The 16,636-nt window shown below is 37.2% G+C and overlaps 1 protein-coding gene across 6 annotated transcripts in view; it reads right to left on the bottom strand.

The window, feature by feature from the left end:
- The window catches only part of PUS10 (pseudouridine synthase 10), a 75,104-nt gene extending 58,748 nt beyond the window's left edge, over positions 1-16,356 (bottom strand). For 3 of the 6 annotated variants that reach the window (XM_045979533.1, XM_045979534.1, XM_045979527.1), the window contains exons 1-4: positions 16,079-16,356; positions 12,418-12,558; positions 9,252-9,515; positions 8,414-8,500 (exon numbers count right to left, since the gene is read on the bottom strand). In XM_045979533.1, the coding sequence (XP_045835489.1) occupies positions 8,414-8,500; positions 9,252-9,515; positions 12,418-12,543 (477 nt within the window). In that variant the 5' untranslated portion in view covers positions 12,544-12,558; positions 16,079-16,356. Of the gene's footprint in view, positions 1-8,413; positions 8,501-9,251; positions 9,516-12,417; positions 12,559-13,861; positions 14,034-16,078 lie in introns of all 6 variants that reach the window. The other 3 variants (XM_045979529.1, XM_045979532.1, XM_045979528.1) reach the window with 3 other exon arrangements.
- Positions 16,357-16,636: the final 280 nt, after the last annotated feature.

Raw genomic sequence — 16,636 nt, 5'->3', positions numbered from 1 at the left:
ACCTCAGAAGAAAGGTGCCCTTAAGGACTCATATAATTGGATTGAGATGACTCAGATAATTCAGGAAGCAGCCATTCCTGTTTCATCCTTTACATGGCAGTTGTTTTTCTAACAACTTATGTTTACTCCTGTTAAATAGCATCTTGTTAGATTTTCCCTTTTTGTGAGACTTTTGGATCTCAATCATAATACTCAATCTATCTGCTATATTCTTGATTCTATGTCATACACACCTGTTTTGAGTGTTCCTATTATATCATCACTCACAGAATCATGAACAAGACAAGGTATGAGTAGTCTTGCAGGACATCAGAAATCTCGATTCTTGAATTTCAGTGTGCACTTAACTCTATAAGGGCTTCCGTCCCCCATATCTAGAGATTCTGATTTAGGAGGTTTAAGACAAGGCCCAGCAACCTGCTTTTAACACCTTTCTCCAAGTGAGTTTCAGATCTGCCTAGTACACTTGGAGAAATACTGCCCAGTTTGAAATCACTTATTAATCAGTTCCTTTTGAGTATTGCCAGCCAGGTACAACCCACCCAACTGTCTTCACATTCTACTCATGTTTCCTGCCGCTTTCAGGAAGTTATCATAAGAAAGAAACCTGGGGCACCTGGGTGGCTCAGTCAATTGGGCGGCTGCGTTCAGCTCAGGTCATGATCCCAGGGTCCTAAGGTTGAGCCCCACACAGGGCTCCCTGCTCGGCAGAGAGCCTGCTTCTCCCTCTCCCTCTGCCTGCAGCACTGCCTACTTGTGCTATCTCTCTGTCAAATAAAGAAAATCTTTTAAAAAAGAAAGAAAGAAAGAAACCTGCTCATCCGTTTTCTCCCTCTCTGGTGGCTTCCCATTCAGTTTTCCCTCCCTTCCCCTGTGATTCTCAAATGGCTTCACGCATGGGTGGGACTTAAGACGCCGGGCAGGGGATCACAGTGGGCTTTCTTTCAGTGATGTTATTTTGCATCTTTCCGTGTTTGACCGCATTTCACCTTTCCTGAGAAATGAACCGTTCCAGTGATGCGTCCATTGTGTCTGGAGGCTCAGTGAGTTGGGATCCTGAAGCGGGTGTCAGGAGAACCTCCTCTGTGTTACTGTTCCATTGGTGCCTGTGAGGACCTCGTTTCCTTCTTTTTGTTATCCTACACCCCCCTTTTTTCTTTTAAGAGTCTGTTTTGTCTGGATAGAGGTACTCCTACCCTTGCTTCCTTTGCCATCCATTTGCATGACAGATGGTTCCCCTCTGCTTAGTTTACATCTGTGTCTAGGTCTTCCAGATCAGGTGATTTCCCTATTTCAGATAAGTGATTGGAACATAGGTGTGTCTCTTGGTGGGTGTTGGAACCCAGGGACTTCAGAACCACCTGGACCTAACAGTCCCCTTGGCCAGCAAGGAGAGTGTGGGAATCTCTGCTGAACATATGAACCTTTATCTGGCAAAAGTGAACCAATCTCTGCTCCATCTGTCCCCAGCCTGGGAGCAGTGGCTACCATGGATCTGACCAGGTGGCTGGGGCCTGGAGGGCACTGCTTCCTTATCAAGAACTGTGTAAAAAAATCAGGAAGGCTGGACATCCTAGCTCCTAGGTCAGCATAGATGTGAATAGAGCCAGGCCCAGCTGTGGCCCTAAATGTACACCTCCCGGTTTCTTATTTTCCCCAGCTGATCCATAAAGAGCAAGGAAATGGAATCCAGAGATCATAGACAATGATCCCAGGAAGATTCTAATCTTCGTAAAGCATGAACCTGGAGAGCCTAAAGGGAAACTGTGTCCAGAATGTTTTCCCTGCCCTTCTTCCATTGACAAAATATCTTCCTCGCATTTTGTGTCTTCCACAAGCGGGACTGGATCTCCTTATATGTTTTTCCCCACTTAGAGCTGATGCAATTCCAGAGACTGAACTCGACAACGTCATTTCCAAATACTGGACCCAAACCAACACAAACACTAGCACAAACACCATATCCCAAAGGAAAGAAGACTTAGTCCTCCTTGCTTTAGAATGGAGAAAAGCAGCCCCTCTCCTTGGCACCACATAGTTCTGGAGAGGGCTCATCTGCTCATCTGTATTTTTTTAAAAAATGATCAATCTACGCATTTAGGTTGAAGATCATTTTCCTTGACAGGACAGAAGCAAAATTAAAATTTTTAGAAATTCCACTTTCTCTGTTTCATCCATCAATAATATCAGTTCCAAACACATCCTCTTTTTCATCTCTTGCTGTAATCATAATTTAAAGTAACCCTTAAGTCTTCTTGGCAATTCTTACAAGCTTCTACTCCTTCAAGACTCTATTTTCCAGTTGCAATTACAGAGCTAAGCCTCCTTCTTACATTTGCATTATTCTGGCTTTCATGTACGTTGTTTTGGAAAATGATTTCAGTTTGGCAAAAAAAAAAAATTACAATTGGAGCTGGATGATAAATACAAAGAGGCTCATTAGGCTAGTCTTACTATTTTTTAAATTTTCTAAAATAAAGTCAAATAAATACATATAAATATATAAATAGAAATGTTTATGGAAACACAGAGAGACAGAGATGCCCGTTGTCTTCTTCATTGGGATGTACTTTGATCTTAAACTTTTTTTAATTGGTTGGGATAATCTAGTTTTAATTGAAGTGTGAATTGTACCTTGTCTGAACCCCCCAATATTTTTATCTTCCAGCCTAGATTCCTCTGCCCTCTTTCTCTGCTTTTTCTTTGTATTGTTTGACATCTACCTCTCAAAAATGAAGGATAAAGAGTTCCACAACTAGGGGTGATTGCAGCTCTCAGCACCTGGCCCAGCTTCAAACTGTTTATTGTTCAGGAAATTCTCTGCAAGCTCAGCTTGGAGGATGATCACTCCACGCCCCAAGTGCATATGGTTGGTCAAAGCATACAACAATTTTGATGTTGAGCATGATGCTCTCAACACTGAAATGGCCATCAATGAAATGACCAGAGGTGAGGATGAGGTCACCATTGCCAACATTTTGACCAACAGCAGCAATGAACAGAGAAGGGATATTGGTTTGCCTACTAGAGAAGGATCTAAAAGGAACTTGAATCAGCACTGAAATCAGCCTTGTCCAGTCCCTTGAAGACTGTGATTTGGGGCCTAATGAAAACACCTGCTCAGCCTGATGCTTCTGAGCTGAAAGCCTCTATGAAGAGGCTGAGGACTGATGAGGATTCCCTCACTGTGATGATCTGCTCAAGGACCAACCAAGACCTTCAGGAAATTAACAGGGTCTACAAGGAAATGCACAAGACTGATCTGGAGGACATCATTTGTGACACATCTGGTGACTTCCACAAGCTGATGGTTGCCCTTGCAAAGGGCAGAAGAGCAGAGGATGGCTCTGTCATTAATTATGAACTGACGAACCAAGATGCCTGGGATGTCTATGATGCTGGAGTGAAGAGGAAAGGAAAAAAAAAAAGGAAAAAAAAAAAAAAAAAAAAAAAAAGGAAAGGAACTGATGTGCCCAAGTGGATCAGTATCATGACCAAGTGTGTGTCACCTTCAGAAAGTATTTGAAAGGTGCAAGAGCAATCGCTCTTATGACATGCTAAAGAGCGTCACGAAGGAGGTCAAAGGAGACCTGGAAAATGCTTTCCTGAACTGGGTCCAGAACATTCAGAACAAATCCCTATATTTTGCTGACTGACTGTATGACTCCATGAAAGGCAAGGGACTCGCAATAAAGTCCTATTTAGAATTATGATCGATCATGATCTCTCTCTGTGAAGCGGACAGGTTGGAAATTGGGTCTGAATTCAAAAAAAAGTACAGCAAGTACAGGGACTTGCTGTACTACTGCATCCAGCAAGACATGAGAGTGACTGCCAAAAACCACAGCTGTACCTGGGTGAAGGGGGGGTGAGTGAGGCTTACCATAGCATGAACATCCAGGAGCAGCGCTCCTTTGTTTCCAGCTAACAGTTCTAGAAAATAGCCCAGCAAGGATGACATTAGCATCACCCCTCCCCATCCTTATTTCAGTTGCCTAAGCACTGCCTGTTTCTCATGTTTAGTCTCTTCTCTTAGCCAAAGAAATGAACATACCAAAGAGTTGGAAGTGAAATATATGATATGAAACACTTTGTCTCTTGTGTACTGTGTCATAAACAGATGAATAAACTGAATTTTTACTCTAATAAAAAAAGGGTAGGATACATTCAATTATGCTTGTTTCATCCTATCAGGAATATAAATTTTAAAAAGTTATCAGTTTATTATCAGACTAGATTATTTCTGCCTTTATCCTTTAGGACAGTGGTTCTCAAAGTGTCCTCCTTTGTAGCAGTACCAACCTCACCTATGAGCTTGTGAGAAACACAAATTCATGGGTTCCACCAACCTTCTGTATCAGAATCTCTAAGGAAGGGGCCTGGGAAACTCTCCAAATGAGTCCTATGCATATTAGAGTTTGAGAACCATTATTTTATTCAAGAGCTGTTGATGTGCTTTTAACCAAATGTGATTCCCATCAAGTGCCTAGACAATGGGAGACTCTCATACTACTGTAAACACTAACCTTTAGGACTATCTTATAATCTGTAATTCATCATCTTCTTCCCTTGGCCAAAGGTCATTCAACACACTTCTATTCCTGAATCTGTCTCATTTCTCTCTTTTTTATTCTCCTCTGGATGGTGTGCAGCATCCTTCCACTCATAGGATCTCAAATCTCAATGTAGGTATATAATTTCTTGCCATACCACACTATTATATATCTCCTCTTACCTCTTACCTCTTACTCATCCTTTTCCTTGACTTTCATAAAAAAGACATCCTACCATTGCTACATTCAAGTGGTGAGCCCAAATCCAGAAAGTCATCATGATACTCATGGCATACTTATTACTATCCCTTATAATCTCGACTTTATCATTCAAATTTTGTTTACTGTTACAAAGACTTTGAAGACTCTAAGTACTAACCCTAGCTAGATTCCATATTGTTGTCTTTTGTGAGTCTCTGGATACTGCTCCCATTTATTCTGCTTACCATGTCTTATTTGATGTCTAATGGGTTTTATCAGTTAATCTGCTTGTTTTTATCCTCTCTAGCAGTATTCAATCTAAAACTGTCCTAACCAGATCAGTTCCTAAGAAAACACATACAGATGTATTCTACCTCTCCCTCCATATTCTCCAAAACTCAGAGGAAGATGTTGATTATATAGTCAACAAGCTTTTCTTCCTAAGCTTTCAAATTAGTGCTTTTATAATGATGATAAATAAAAACTATAGCTGTAGCCAGAAAAGGATTGATAGGGCTGAATATGAAGGAGTTAATATAAATTTAATACTTTGATTTAATACTTGTGAAAGCTGAGTGGCATGTAAAAAGTTGTAGTGTTTGAGTAGCAAAAATAGAAATAAGCATATTTTCTGAGTGTGGCTATATATCTTGCCACCAGACTCTTTCTCTGAGTTTATATTTTGACATTAAAATTTATATTTTCCATTTTTATCACTTAAGTGATCATTTTAACATATCCATTTAGTATTTGGATGACCCTTACTTGAGGTCATCCTTTTCCTTGGTTCTTTTGTAAGCAGATACATAATACCACCATGCTGATAAAAAATTATCTGGTTTCAAATCAATACACCTGTGATCATAATTTTCTTCTCTAGAAGTGGAAACACTGAATCATTCAAATTCACTCAACTGTATATTCCACTCTGAATTATGAGACAACTAGCATGAATCAACTCCAACATAATTTATTCTACACACAAATAAGTTCTAAGTTTTACAAGATCTAAGCTGAAAAACTTAGAAGAAACATGTCACTAGAGAAGTCACAGAATATATATTCAAAATGTAAGAATAATCTGAAAATGTGTAACTTGTTTAAATTAGGATATGTTACAAGTACGTTAACTAGTTTGGAAAGCAATTTATATTCACTCTACATAACATATCTCAACTCCAAGGAAGTAACAAAAGACAGCAATAAAGAAAGTTAACCAAATATAATAATTTTTAAAAATCACAAAATGAACCATAAACACAATTTGTTAAAGAATACTGGGTTCTAGGGGCGCCTGGGTGGCTCAGTGGGTTAAAGCCTCTGCCTTCGGCTCAGGTCATGATCCCAGGGTCCTGGGATGGAGCCCAGCATCAGGCTCTCTGTTCAGCGGGGAGCCTGCTTCCCTTCCTCTCTCTCTGCCTGCCTCTCTGTCTGCTTGTGATCTCTGTCTGTCAAATAAATAAATAAAACCTTAAAAAAAGAAAACTGGGTTCTGAAAATTCTATACAGTGTGTAACACTGTGTACTCTTTGAATAATCATTATTCTTAAGAAATGAATGAGTAAAAATATACTACTCAATACAAAGGAAAATAATGAGTCACATAACACACTATACTGTGGAAATGTATTAATTCCCCAATAATTGGAATAGTCACATATTTCTGTTAAATAGTTTAGTGGTTAGGGGCACCTGGGTGGCTCAGTGGGTTAAGCCTCTGCCTTCGGCTCAGGTCATGATCTCAGGGTCGTGGGATTGAGCCCCACATCGGGCTCTTTGCTCACCTGGGTGCCTGCTTCTTCCTCTCTCTCTGCCTGCCTCTCTGCCTACTTGTGATCTCTGTCTGTCAAATAAATAAATAAAATCTTTTAAAAAAAAACAGTTTAGTGGTTAAAATCATTTGCAACAAGTAGAGTTTAATCAGAATAATTCTTTTATATTTCTAATATGGAATATAAATACTTCATAAATATTCAATAAATACTAAATGGATATGTTAAAATGATCACTTAAGTGATAAAAATGGAAAATATAAATTTTAATGTCAAAATATAAACTCAGAGAAAGAGTCTGGTGGCAAGATATATAGCCACACTCAGAAAATATGCTTATTTCTATTTTTGTTACTCAAACACTACAACTTTTTACATGCCACTCAGCTTTCACAAGTCTGTTTCTTGCTACCAAAATGATCCTGAAAATGACCTATCAATGAGAAATGCTTTGACGATTGACTAGAAAATGACTTTATGTGTTTACAGTCCTCCATACATCATCATCCCCTTTCTCCTACTTGTTCCGTCATCTTGCCCTTGACAGAGATACTACTTAAAATCATTCTATTCTTCTTTACTTCCCAGCTCTTCTCTATCATTCATCTAGCTTCATCAGGTCTTAAATCGATCTTCAGCCTTTTGGGGGCTAATAAACATATTATTTGCTCCAACATATTTTGTTCAGCCAAAGAAAGTGATAGTATGAGATATAATGTTCTAGTGATGCTTTCAGATTCTTATGGAAAAGACACACATGTAAATGGGTATGTTTAGAACTCGTTGTAATTTGAAATTACAAAGGTCATTTTCCCTATAGGATAGTTTTATGTTTTCACATCAGTTTTGACACACAAGAATGTTACAGTAATGACTACTATTATTTTTTTCACTTAACAAAGGAAAAAAAGTTAAAATAAACATGAGGCTATTTCTTTCCCTTTTCCCATTGACTAAAAGGGGTGCCATCTTTTTATATTTGACTCCAGAAAATAAGATTCATCATAACTGAAATGACCCTATCCCCGGACCATTATAACATGCATATATCTATCTCCAAAACATGTCTGAAGTTCTGGTCAAATCTCTTTCTCTGACCAATAAGCCTCATACAGATCTAAAGCTTAATGAATATGTGCTATGGAATGAGGACCTTTATTTTTTTTAAAGATTTTATCTATTTATTTGACAGAGAGAGAGATCACAAGTAGGCAGTGAGGCAGGCAGAGAGGAGGCAGGAAGCAGGCTCCCTGCTGAGCAGAGAGCCCGGTGTGGGGCTTGATCCCAGTACCCTGAGATCACAACCTGAGCCGAAGGCAGAGGCTTAACCCACTGAGACACCCAGGAGCCCCAGGACTGAAAGAACAGTCCTTTCAACGGCCTAAGGAACTGTCTTCTTCACTCAGTCTTCAAAAAAGCGACTTAAACTAGTCACTCTACATGTTGAAAATAAGAGAAAGTCTCTGAAATCTCTACCTTTCAATCCCTTTAGAGGACTCCTGACCTTTGGGATTTTCATGCTCAAAGGCACTATGCTTTTATTATATAACTTCCCACAGAAAACTGAATCATATGATATTCTCAGTCCTGGTGACACAATACATATTAAAAACTTAAAACAAAACAAAACAAACAAACCAAAAAACCCAAAAAACAAAAACCCAATCCTACGATAAACTAACTTAATAATTCCTTTTCTCACCCATTCATTCAACATTATTAAGAAGCTATAATAATGCCATGCTTTCAGTCACCAATCATTCAATAAGTACAAAAAAAGAGAAACCTAGAAAATACAGCATTGTAAGGAATGTTTTTACATCTCCATTTTTTGAGATATTTCTAGCATGCATTTCACATATAACTTTATGCTTTAAATGACCTTACCTCTCTTACAGATAGTTGTGGTGGAAAGGAGACTGAAAATACCAAGTTGGTAAATTCAAACCCAGAGGCCTCAACTTTTTGGCACACCTAAAAAAGTATTACATAAAAGCATTTTTTATTACACAAAACAGTATTTATATATATAAATTCTCGGGAATTGCTGAAAATTTTACATTCATCTTTATAACATGGATTTTGGGTCCAGGAGAGGGCACTACACTTCTAAACTTTCACCTCAGGGAATTCTCATAAGCATCCCAAAATCCCAAAATCAAGTATTTCCTAACTATGACCCTGAAAACTGTTATCATGAGATGTCAACACAGCCAGGACTTACTTGCAGAACAATCTGTTGAATGTCAGAATAGTTTTTAGATCACCTCAGAACTTAAAAAAGATTTTTAAACAAAATTAAGCCAAATTTGGCGCTCCTGACAGCTGCAAACAAAAGGCAATCCCACATTCAATCATGTACCTTCCACAAGACATAACACTTGTCTTTTCAAGCCACTAATAGGTATGACTAAGAACTTTTCTCTAACTCCTTAGCTATGTTAAACAGCAGAGGGAAAACCACTATATTTTTCTTCAGTTGAGTAGTACTCATGACTCAAATACGTGGACACCTACTTTATTAATTTTCAGTTATCTTGTTAATAAAAAAGTAATTGGAGAATAGTAAGCCTGTTTTATTTTTTAATTAAGAAACCTTTTAATGATCCATTGGTGTAAAACAAGTTGAAATTAATGGTATTGTTACTTTAGATACAAGAATTCTAGGCTTTAAGACCAAAAATTTCTACATAATGGCACATATAATAAAAAACAAATTATTTACCTTTTTAATGAACTCTTTTTCACAGAATTCTTGAAGAATTCCTAGACACACATTGCACACAATTAAATTTGAGTTCTTGGAAGCAATGCTACCATCTTCAATAACGGAGACCCTTCCCTCTCCATTCTGACTCAGATTATCAATCCCATCAATCCCATCTTCTAGTTCTTGTAGTCGAATTTTCTTGGGAGGTGGGTTTGGAACTTCCAAAATGAATTCATCTTTTTCAATTTCCAGAAATTTCTGTAGTTCATTGAGCAACTCCTGGAAAGTTAATTTGAAAAAAGTAATAACCCTTTTACAATGACCTTAAGGCTAAAATGAAAATAGGAGTGAAATTATGATATACTGCAGACTTACACCATGTTGATTTATATCAATTTTGGAGCAATTGATTAATTTTATTAGCCAGCGTTGGCTTTCTAGGGAATTTAAAGAAAATTACCTAATGCCCACAATATGTGTGAGTATTTTTCCAAAAGGGTTTCACATATTAGTGAAGCTAAAGTCCTAAAGCTGAGGCAGAAGATTCCATTAACAAATTTATTACAAGCATGACTCATTTTACTGTGCTTCAGTATATTGTGCTTTGCAGATACTGCATCATTATAAATTGAAGGTTTGTGGCAACCTTTTATCAAGTAAGTCTATCGCACCATTTTTCCAACAGGATTTGTTCACTTTGTGTCTCTGTGTCACATTTTAGTAATTCTCACAATATTTGAAACTTTTTCATTATTATACTGTGACAGTGATCTGTGATCAGGGACCATAACTCATTGAAAGCTCAGATGATGGTAAGCACTTTTTAGCAATAAATTATTTTTTAATTAAGTATGTACATTTTTTAGATACAATGCTATTATACAATAGACTACAGTATGTAAGTTCCATCTGTACTGGGAAACCAAAAAATTCATTTGACTCACTTCACTGTGATACTTGCTTTATTACGGTGGTCTGGTACCAAACCCACAATATCTATGAGGTATACCTGTGATTTGGTTTGTAGTTATGTTGTGAGGGTCATTCACTTGCTAATTTTAGTAAAAACAAACAAAATTCAATTCTAATCATTAATAAATAGATATACAAACTGAATTTCCATTCTTGCTAGGTTATTTAATAATCTCACAATCACTAAAACATCTGTACAATATTTATTTATATGAAATCTGAAAAATTAGAAATTATACATCTATTAAGTAAAAGTAATTTCAAGACAAGTCACTAAACAAAGGTAAACAGTTGCTGGCAATGCTGAAAATTGGCAGAGTAATTACAAAAACCATTTATATGCATTAACTGAAAAGAAGCTCTCCACTACATTCTGGTTTGCCTCATTTCTGTGACCCTTTGTACTAGAACGTTAAAAGTTGCATTCTTTTGAAACCATTCTCGTATTTCAGACATTCCATCCATCTAAATACTCACAGGACTTTTTCTCTGTCTTGCCTAATTAGACAGATTTTATTGTTCAGTTGTTAAATAGATGTCCTTTTAAAACTTACTCAGATTACAATTTACTGACTTTAAAAAAATAATCTTTCACTCAAACAAATTTAATTCATTTTATTAGGACAGTAGCTCTATTTCATCTTTAACAGAAATACTAATATATACATACACATATAGGTATATTATGACCCACACAAATATGATTATTACCTAAGTTCTGTAATTCCAGTATAACATAGTACATGTATATGTATGTGTACACAGTTAGATGACTACAAAGATCAAAATTCAAGTACATTTACAAAAAAAAATTGTCTTCAAATATTTTCATGTTTATTTACATAAAATGATACAAATAAAAGTTGGCAACACTAAGTCTCTTTATTTAATATATATTTTAAATCTTAAAACATATTTTAAATATGAAAACAAAAGCATAGGAAAATAGAATCATATAATGTGTCTGAAAAATGTGTAAGGAGAATTACACAAAATCAATCTGATTACTTCATAGTCATAGTGTATATAAATGAATATACACATATACATTAATCATCATAGCATATGTACCATTTTCAAAGTGTTTTCACATACTTTATTAGAAATTGTCCCTTAAAATCCTGTGAGGTGATGTTATCATCATTCCCATTTAGAGAGGAGAAAACTGAAGCTGGAACTGGAATTCAAATCCATGTCTTCTAGCTCCAAATTCTAGGCTTTGGATTCAGACAGACAGTTCATATCCTAGCTTGCTCACTTAATAGCTGTGTAACTTTGGGCAGGTTGTTTAACCTCTCTGTGCCTCAGTTTCTTCATCTGAAAATAGAGACAATCATAGCACGTACTTACCTAATAGGTTATTATGAGGATTAGATGAGAGCTTGACATACAAAAATGTTATTTGAATATTAGATATAATTATTATTTCCAAAATAATAGAAAGAACTAATACATAAGGAAAATGATTGATACTGCTAACTTGTGAGCAATTTTTAAAAATTGTAAGAAACTGAGTGTGCATGTGTGTGTGTACATACTATTTAGACAGGCATATATTTATATATATATATAATTACTATCTGTCTCTAAAAAGAATGTCACTAATGGAATCAAGTATACTTCACAAAATACGTTACATATTTTTTGTGAAAGTATTCTGTTAATAGTCAAAGCTCTCTGCATATTGCCATAAATGTCAAAGATCCCTATATATTATTTTTGCTATATTAATAGCAGTAAATAACAATGATAAGCATTTACTTCTGGAAGGTTGCAATTACCTATTTGTAAGTACAAATGGTAATACAGAAAAAAGAAAAAGAAAAAAATGCAGCCAAATCCACAATGCTTCCACCTAATAGAAGATCTCAGGACTGTCATCCTCCTCCTGTCACATCTCACTAATACCTGGTTAGAAGTACTATTTTGTAGTATCTGTGTTCTCTTTAGGAAAGGTATATACAAACATTAAATACACCAGGGACTTGCTCCACAAAGATCCCACTACATTAAATGTTAAATATAATCACTTAAGAAGGAACTTAAGGTTTTATGGTACTAAAAGAAAATTCCAAATTTACCATTATCAGTAATTATTTTATTATAGTTTTTTAATTTAATGAAGAGTTATGGACAGATACTTGCCCTCAAATGTACAGGTATTCATTTTAGAATAGAGAAACTTTCTTTAGAAACAAAATGGAAGTACCTTGTAGGGCAGTTTGTAAGGTGCATGAAAATCCACACCACAGAATCTGAAAATACATCTTGGACAGGTACCAGTACTGAGCAATAACTGGGCCACATGCTTGTTTTCCTCCGCCAGTGGAAACATATTGACTAATTGTAACTAGAAAGAAAGAAAAAGTAATGAACATCTTTTGTGTTTTACTTTCACAGACAAGTATGTCAGCACCTTTAGGGATAAAACTAACTTTTATTTGAAAACATTATTTTGTACTCTCCAACAATAACCTTTTCATTATACGCATATTGAAACAAACTTGAAAGACATTTATTAGATGAGCCAGATAAAGTTTCTAATTATCAGGGAATTTAGTGTAGCATTCTGGATTATGATAAAGTATATCAATATAACTAAATCAATAAAAGGAAATAAAAATAAAAATAATCGGGGCACCTGGGGGCTCAGTGGGTTAAGCCTCTGCCTTCGGCCCAGGTAATGATCTCAGGGTCCTGGGATCTAGCCCCACATCAGGCTCTCTGCTCAGTGGAGACCTGCTTCCCCCTCCCCCTCTGCCTGCCTCTCTGCCTACTTGTGATCTCTGTCAAATAAATAGAATCTTCAAAAAATAAATAAATAAATAAAAATAATCAAGAAAGGTTGCCTCTGAGGAGGGTAATAAAAACAAAGAATACAGAGTGAAGTTTTGTTATATTGTACCATACACTATTGTTTGAGAACACAAAGTAGTAAAGTCAATTAGCTTTTCCTATTAGAAATTAAAAATGAAAAAAAAAAGAAATTAAAAATGAGTTTGCTAGGAAAAAATAATCAGATCAGTCTACATATTTTACTATCCCCAATGAGAGTTAAGCAGTCAAATATTCAAAACAAATTGATCAGCAGATCTAAAAACACCAATTATACCTTGGTGAAATAACTAAATGACAACCAACTATTAGCAAAATGGGAAGAATCTGTTCCTTTCATGCACAAGTAAAACCTCCCCTCACCAAAAAACACCCACAAATTAAATGCAAAATAATTTAGAGTAACTCTCATCTAAAACAAGTTGTTACTTTTCACAATTTGAATACATGCCCTTAGAAACAAATTAGAGAATGGACTAAAATCTGATATAACTCTCTCGTTGCCAGGAATGAGGTGTACAAAAATTAAATTACCTAATCATTCTGTTTTGCAAAAATAGATCTATTTTTACCTTAGATCTATTTTTACTTTAAAACGAGGAACTATCAGTATTTTATAAAATAATGATTGCATGGCAATGTTGTGGTATGGTGCTCATACAGATAAAAAACAATGGAGCTTTTTAATTCATGCAGTTTCATAATTCAAATGAACTTGCTTGAAATCTGTGAGACGGTGGAGCTTACCAATTCCTTACTGTGAAGATGTGATTCTTAGAATTAGTTTGTTTTCCAACCCTTTAAAACCCACTACTTACTTGCAAGTTTCTACATGTTCATGGCCACTTATCAAGAGTATATCCTTGACACAAAATAATGAGGAAGGTGGGTATATACTTCAACAAAACCCTTCAGCATAAAAATCAGCCAGGACTACAAAAGCAGATTGCCTCTGGCTGAGTTCCAATTCAGGTGAATACAGTATGGGAGCTGCCGACAGGAAGAGAAAAAAAATAAGACTTTGCTTGGATACACTAGTGAGAACTTTGAGACACAGGATGAAAGCTCTGATCTAGGGTAGCCTAAGTATATTTGGGGTTTGGGGCATTTTCACAAAAGGACACAGAATACATGGAAAACACCTTGTATACAGAGAAGTTCTGTTTGGTCATCATTGTATACAAGTGATCTGAATTCCTTCTGCCAGGCCATTTACTCTGTTAGTTTGATTCTGAAAAAGGGTTGGGATTCAGTGAGGGGCTGATTATCAGCATTTAAGGTATATCCCTGACTACAATCCCCTCCCAGAGAAACTATTTCTGTCTCACTCTTTATCTTTTCTCTATCTTTCCATTGCTTAAGACAGGAGATTTCATTTAATTCAGAATTAACCTTTAACTCAGAAAGAGAAACCCTTTGGTAAAAAAGTGCATGAGTAAGGTTTTGTTTTTTTTGTTTGTTTGTTTGTTTGTTTTTTTCATGAGTAACTTCTTTAAAAAACACTGTATCAAAGCTTTCCCTGGGGATTTAAGTTAAATACTATTATTAAAGTGGATGCTTTTTATGGATAAGATCCTACTATTTGCATAACATGGATGGACGCAACAGGTTATTATGCTAAGGTAAGTTAGACTGAGAAAGACGAATACCATATGATTTCACCCGTAAGTGGAATTTAAAAAGAAAACAAAGCAAATGAATAAACAAATAAAACGCAGAATCTCTAAAAATATAAAGAACAAACTGGTGGTTGTCAGAGGAAAGAGGAGTGAGTTACGTAATTCCAGTTACCGAATAAGTCACTGGAATAAAAGGCAATGATTTGTAATAGGTTGTAGGGTGGTAACAGATGGTAGCTGTATTTGGGTGAGCACAGAATATCCTATACAGAAGTTGAATCACCACGTTTTACACCTGAAACTAATGTAACATTGTATGTCAACTACACTTAAATTAGAAGAAAAATTTTTAAATTGAAGGAAATGGATGCTCTCTTTCCTTTGGCTCAAAGACGGAATGTTTATTTCTCCAATAGGTACACTTAGAATAAAGATTATCACGCAAAGTCTATAAATGACATATTACAATCTCTTGGCTCTGAGAAGTTACCAAACCTGTTGAGAATTAGGAAACCTCCTGCCCTAAATAATTTGAAGAGGTATTAAAAAGCAAAACAAAACCTTCTCCGTGTGTATGTGTCAGTAATGTCACGGTCTTCCAAACCCTCAGGATCCGTTTCATTTAGCAACAATCTAGCGACCTCTCAAACAAGTTAACATTAAAAGGAGGAAATGCGTTCTGTCTCAAATTTGGCCGTTTCATCTTGACGTGTAGCCTGACAGGATTTCATGAATCATCAGAAATCAGTTGTTCCATATGAGATTTATTATCCTTGAAAGCAAGCCCTGAGAAATGCATCCCATATTGTAAGGTTTTTATTGTCGGTTGCCTTCGTTAAGATTTTCGTTTTTCGTTTAGGCGCTTCTTTAACATAAAGAATTGGAACTAGTCATTGCAACAGAGTATCTTCCCACGTGCCAGGATCGTTACGGGGTTTGAGTCCCTTCTCCACAAATCTATGATAACTGGAGAAGACGATGGACTTTTCACCTCTTGGACTTAGAGAAATCATTCGTTGCAAACAGAGGAGCAGAGCGTGGGAAAAAACACCAAAATGGCCAGACCGAGTCTCACATCCCGTAATCTTTTCAACACATTTCCATTCAGAAGTGTGTCATTCGTCTCACGGGGGTGGGGGAGTGTGTGGATTTTTCAAAGGAGACCCTCACAGCTTTGTTGTGCCACCGTTATACTTAATTGTAGAATCTACTCTAGACTTTCAGAAATTCACCCAAGGTCTAACCTCCAGTCTTCGGCCAAGAAAGCCCTTCCCCTCCTTCAGTCAGGTCCTAGAAACTCCCCGCTCACCCCTCCTTGCTAACAAGGCCGTCCCTGCAGGAAGGAATCTGTCCCCTCCATCCACACCTCTCCAGCGCCCAGGTTGTACCCCCAACCCTCAGACCTTCCTGCCTCACCTTCTCCCGCGACGCCGGAGCCTGAGGTTTAACCCCTTCCGGCCCCCCAGAGGGAACGGGGAAGACTAAAGACAACGCACCTACTGCGTGTAGCAATTCTGTTCCCCGAGGAAACGAGAGCTTTAGAACGAAAGTACCAGGCCCTCCCGCAAGGGCTGAAGGAACTCTCTCCTCTTCTTGTTTGTGGGGAAACCAAAAAACTGCCTGGGGCGCAGCCACAACCTCACATCCCACTGCCACTCTCGCAGGGGTATTAGTGCGTGGGACAGAACTCCGGGCCAGATCTGGACCTGTCCCAGAGAGGCCTCCGTGGGACTCTGACTTCTAGGACGTGGTAGTCGCTGCCAGAAATATCGATGAGCCATTTCCCTCAGGTTTAGAATGGAAATTCTTGCTAAGGCAAATAAAAAGAGAGTGTTCCCCACCCCGTTGGACTAGTGGCATCCTCCTTTCCTCAGGTCCCGGCTGGCAAAGTACCACAAACGACGTCCTAACGGCCGGGGAGGGCGGGGTGGAGGACTCGGTGTTCTGCCCATTGTGCCTGGCGCGCAAGGGGTT

Source organism: Meles meles, chromosome 15, assembly GCF_922984935.1.
Source record: "Meles meles chromosome 15, mMelMel3.1 paternal haplotype, whole genome shotgun sequence".
NCBI lineage: Eukaryota > Metazoa > Chordata > Mammalia > Carnivora > Mustelidae > Meles > Meles meles.
This window is presented reverse-complemented; position numbering and strand designations above follow the sequence as displayed.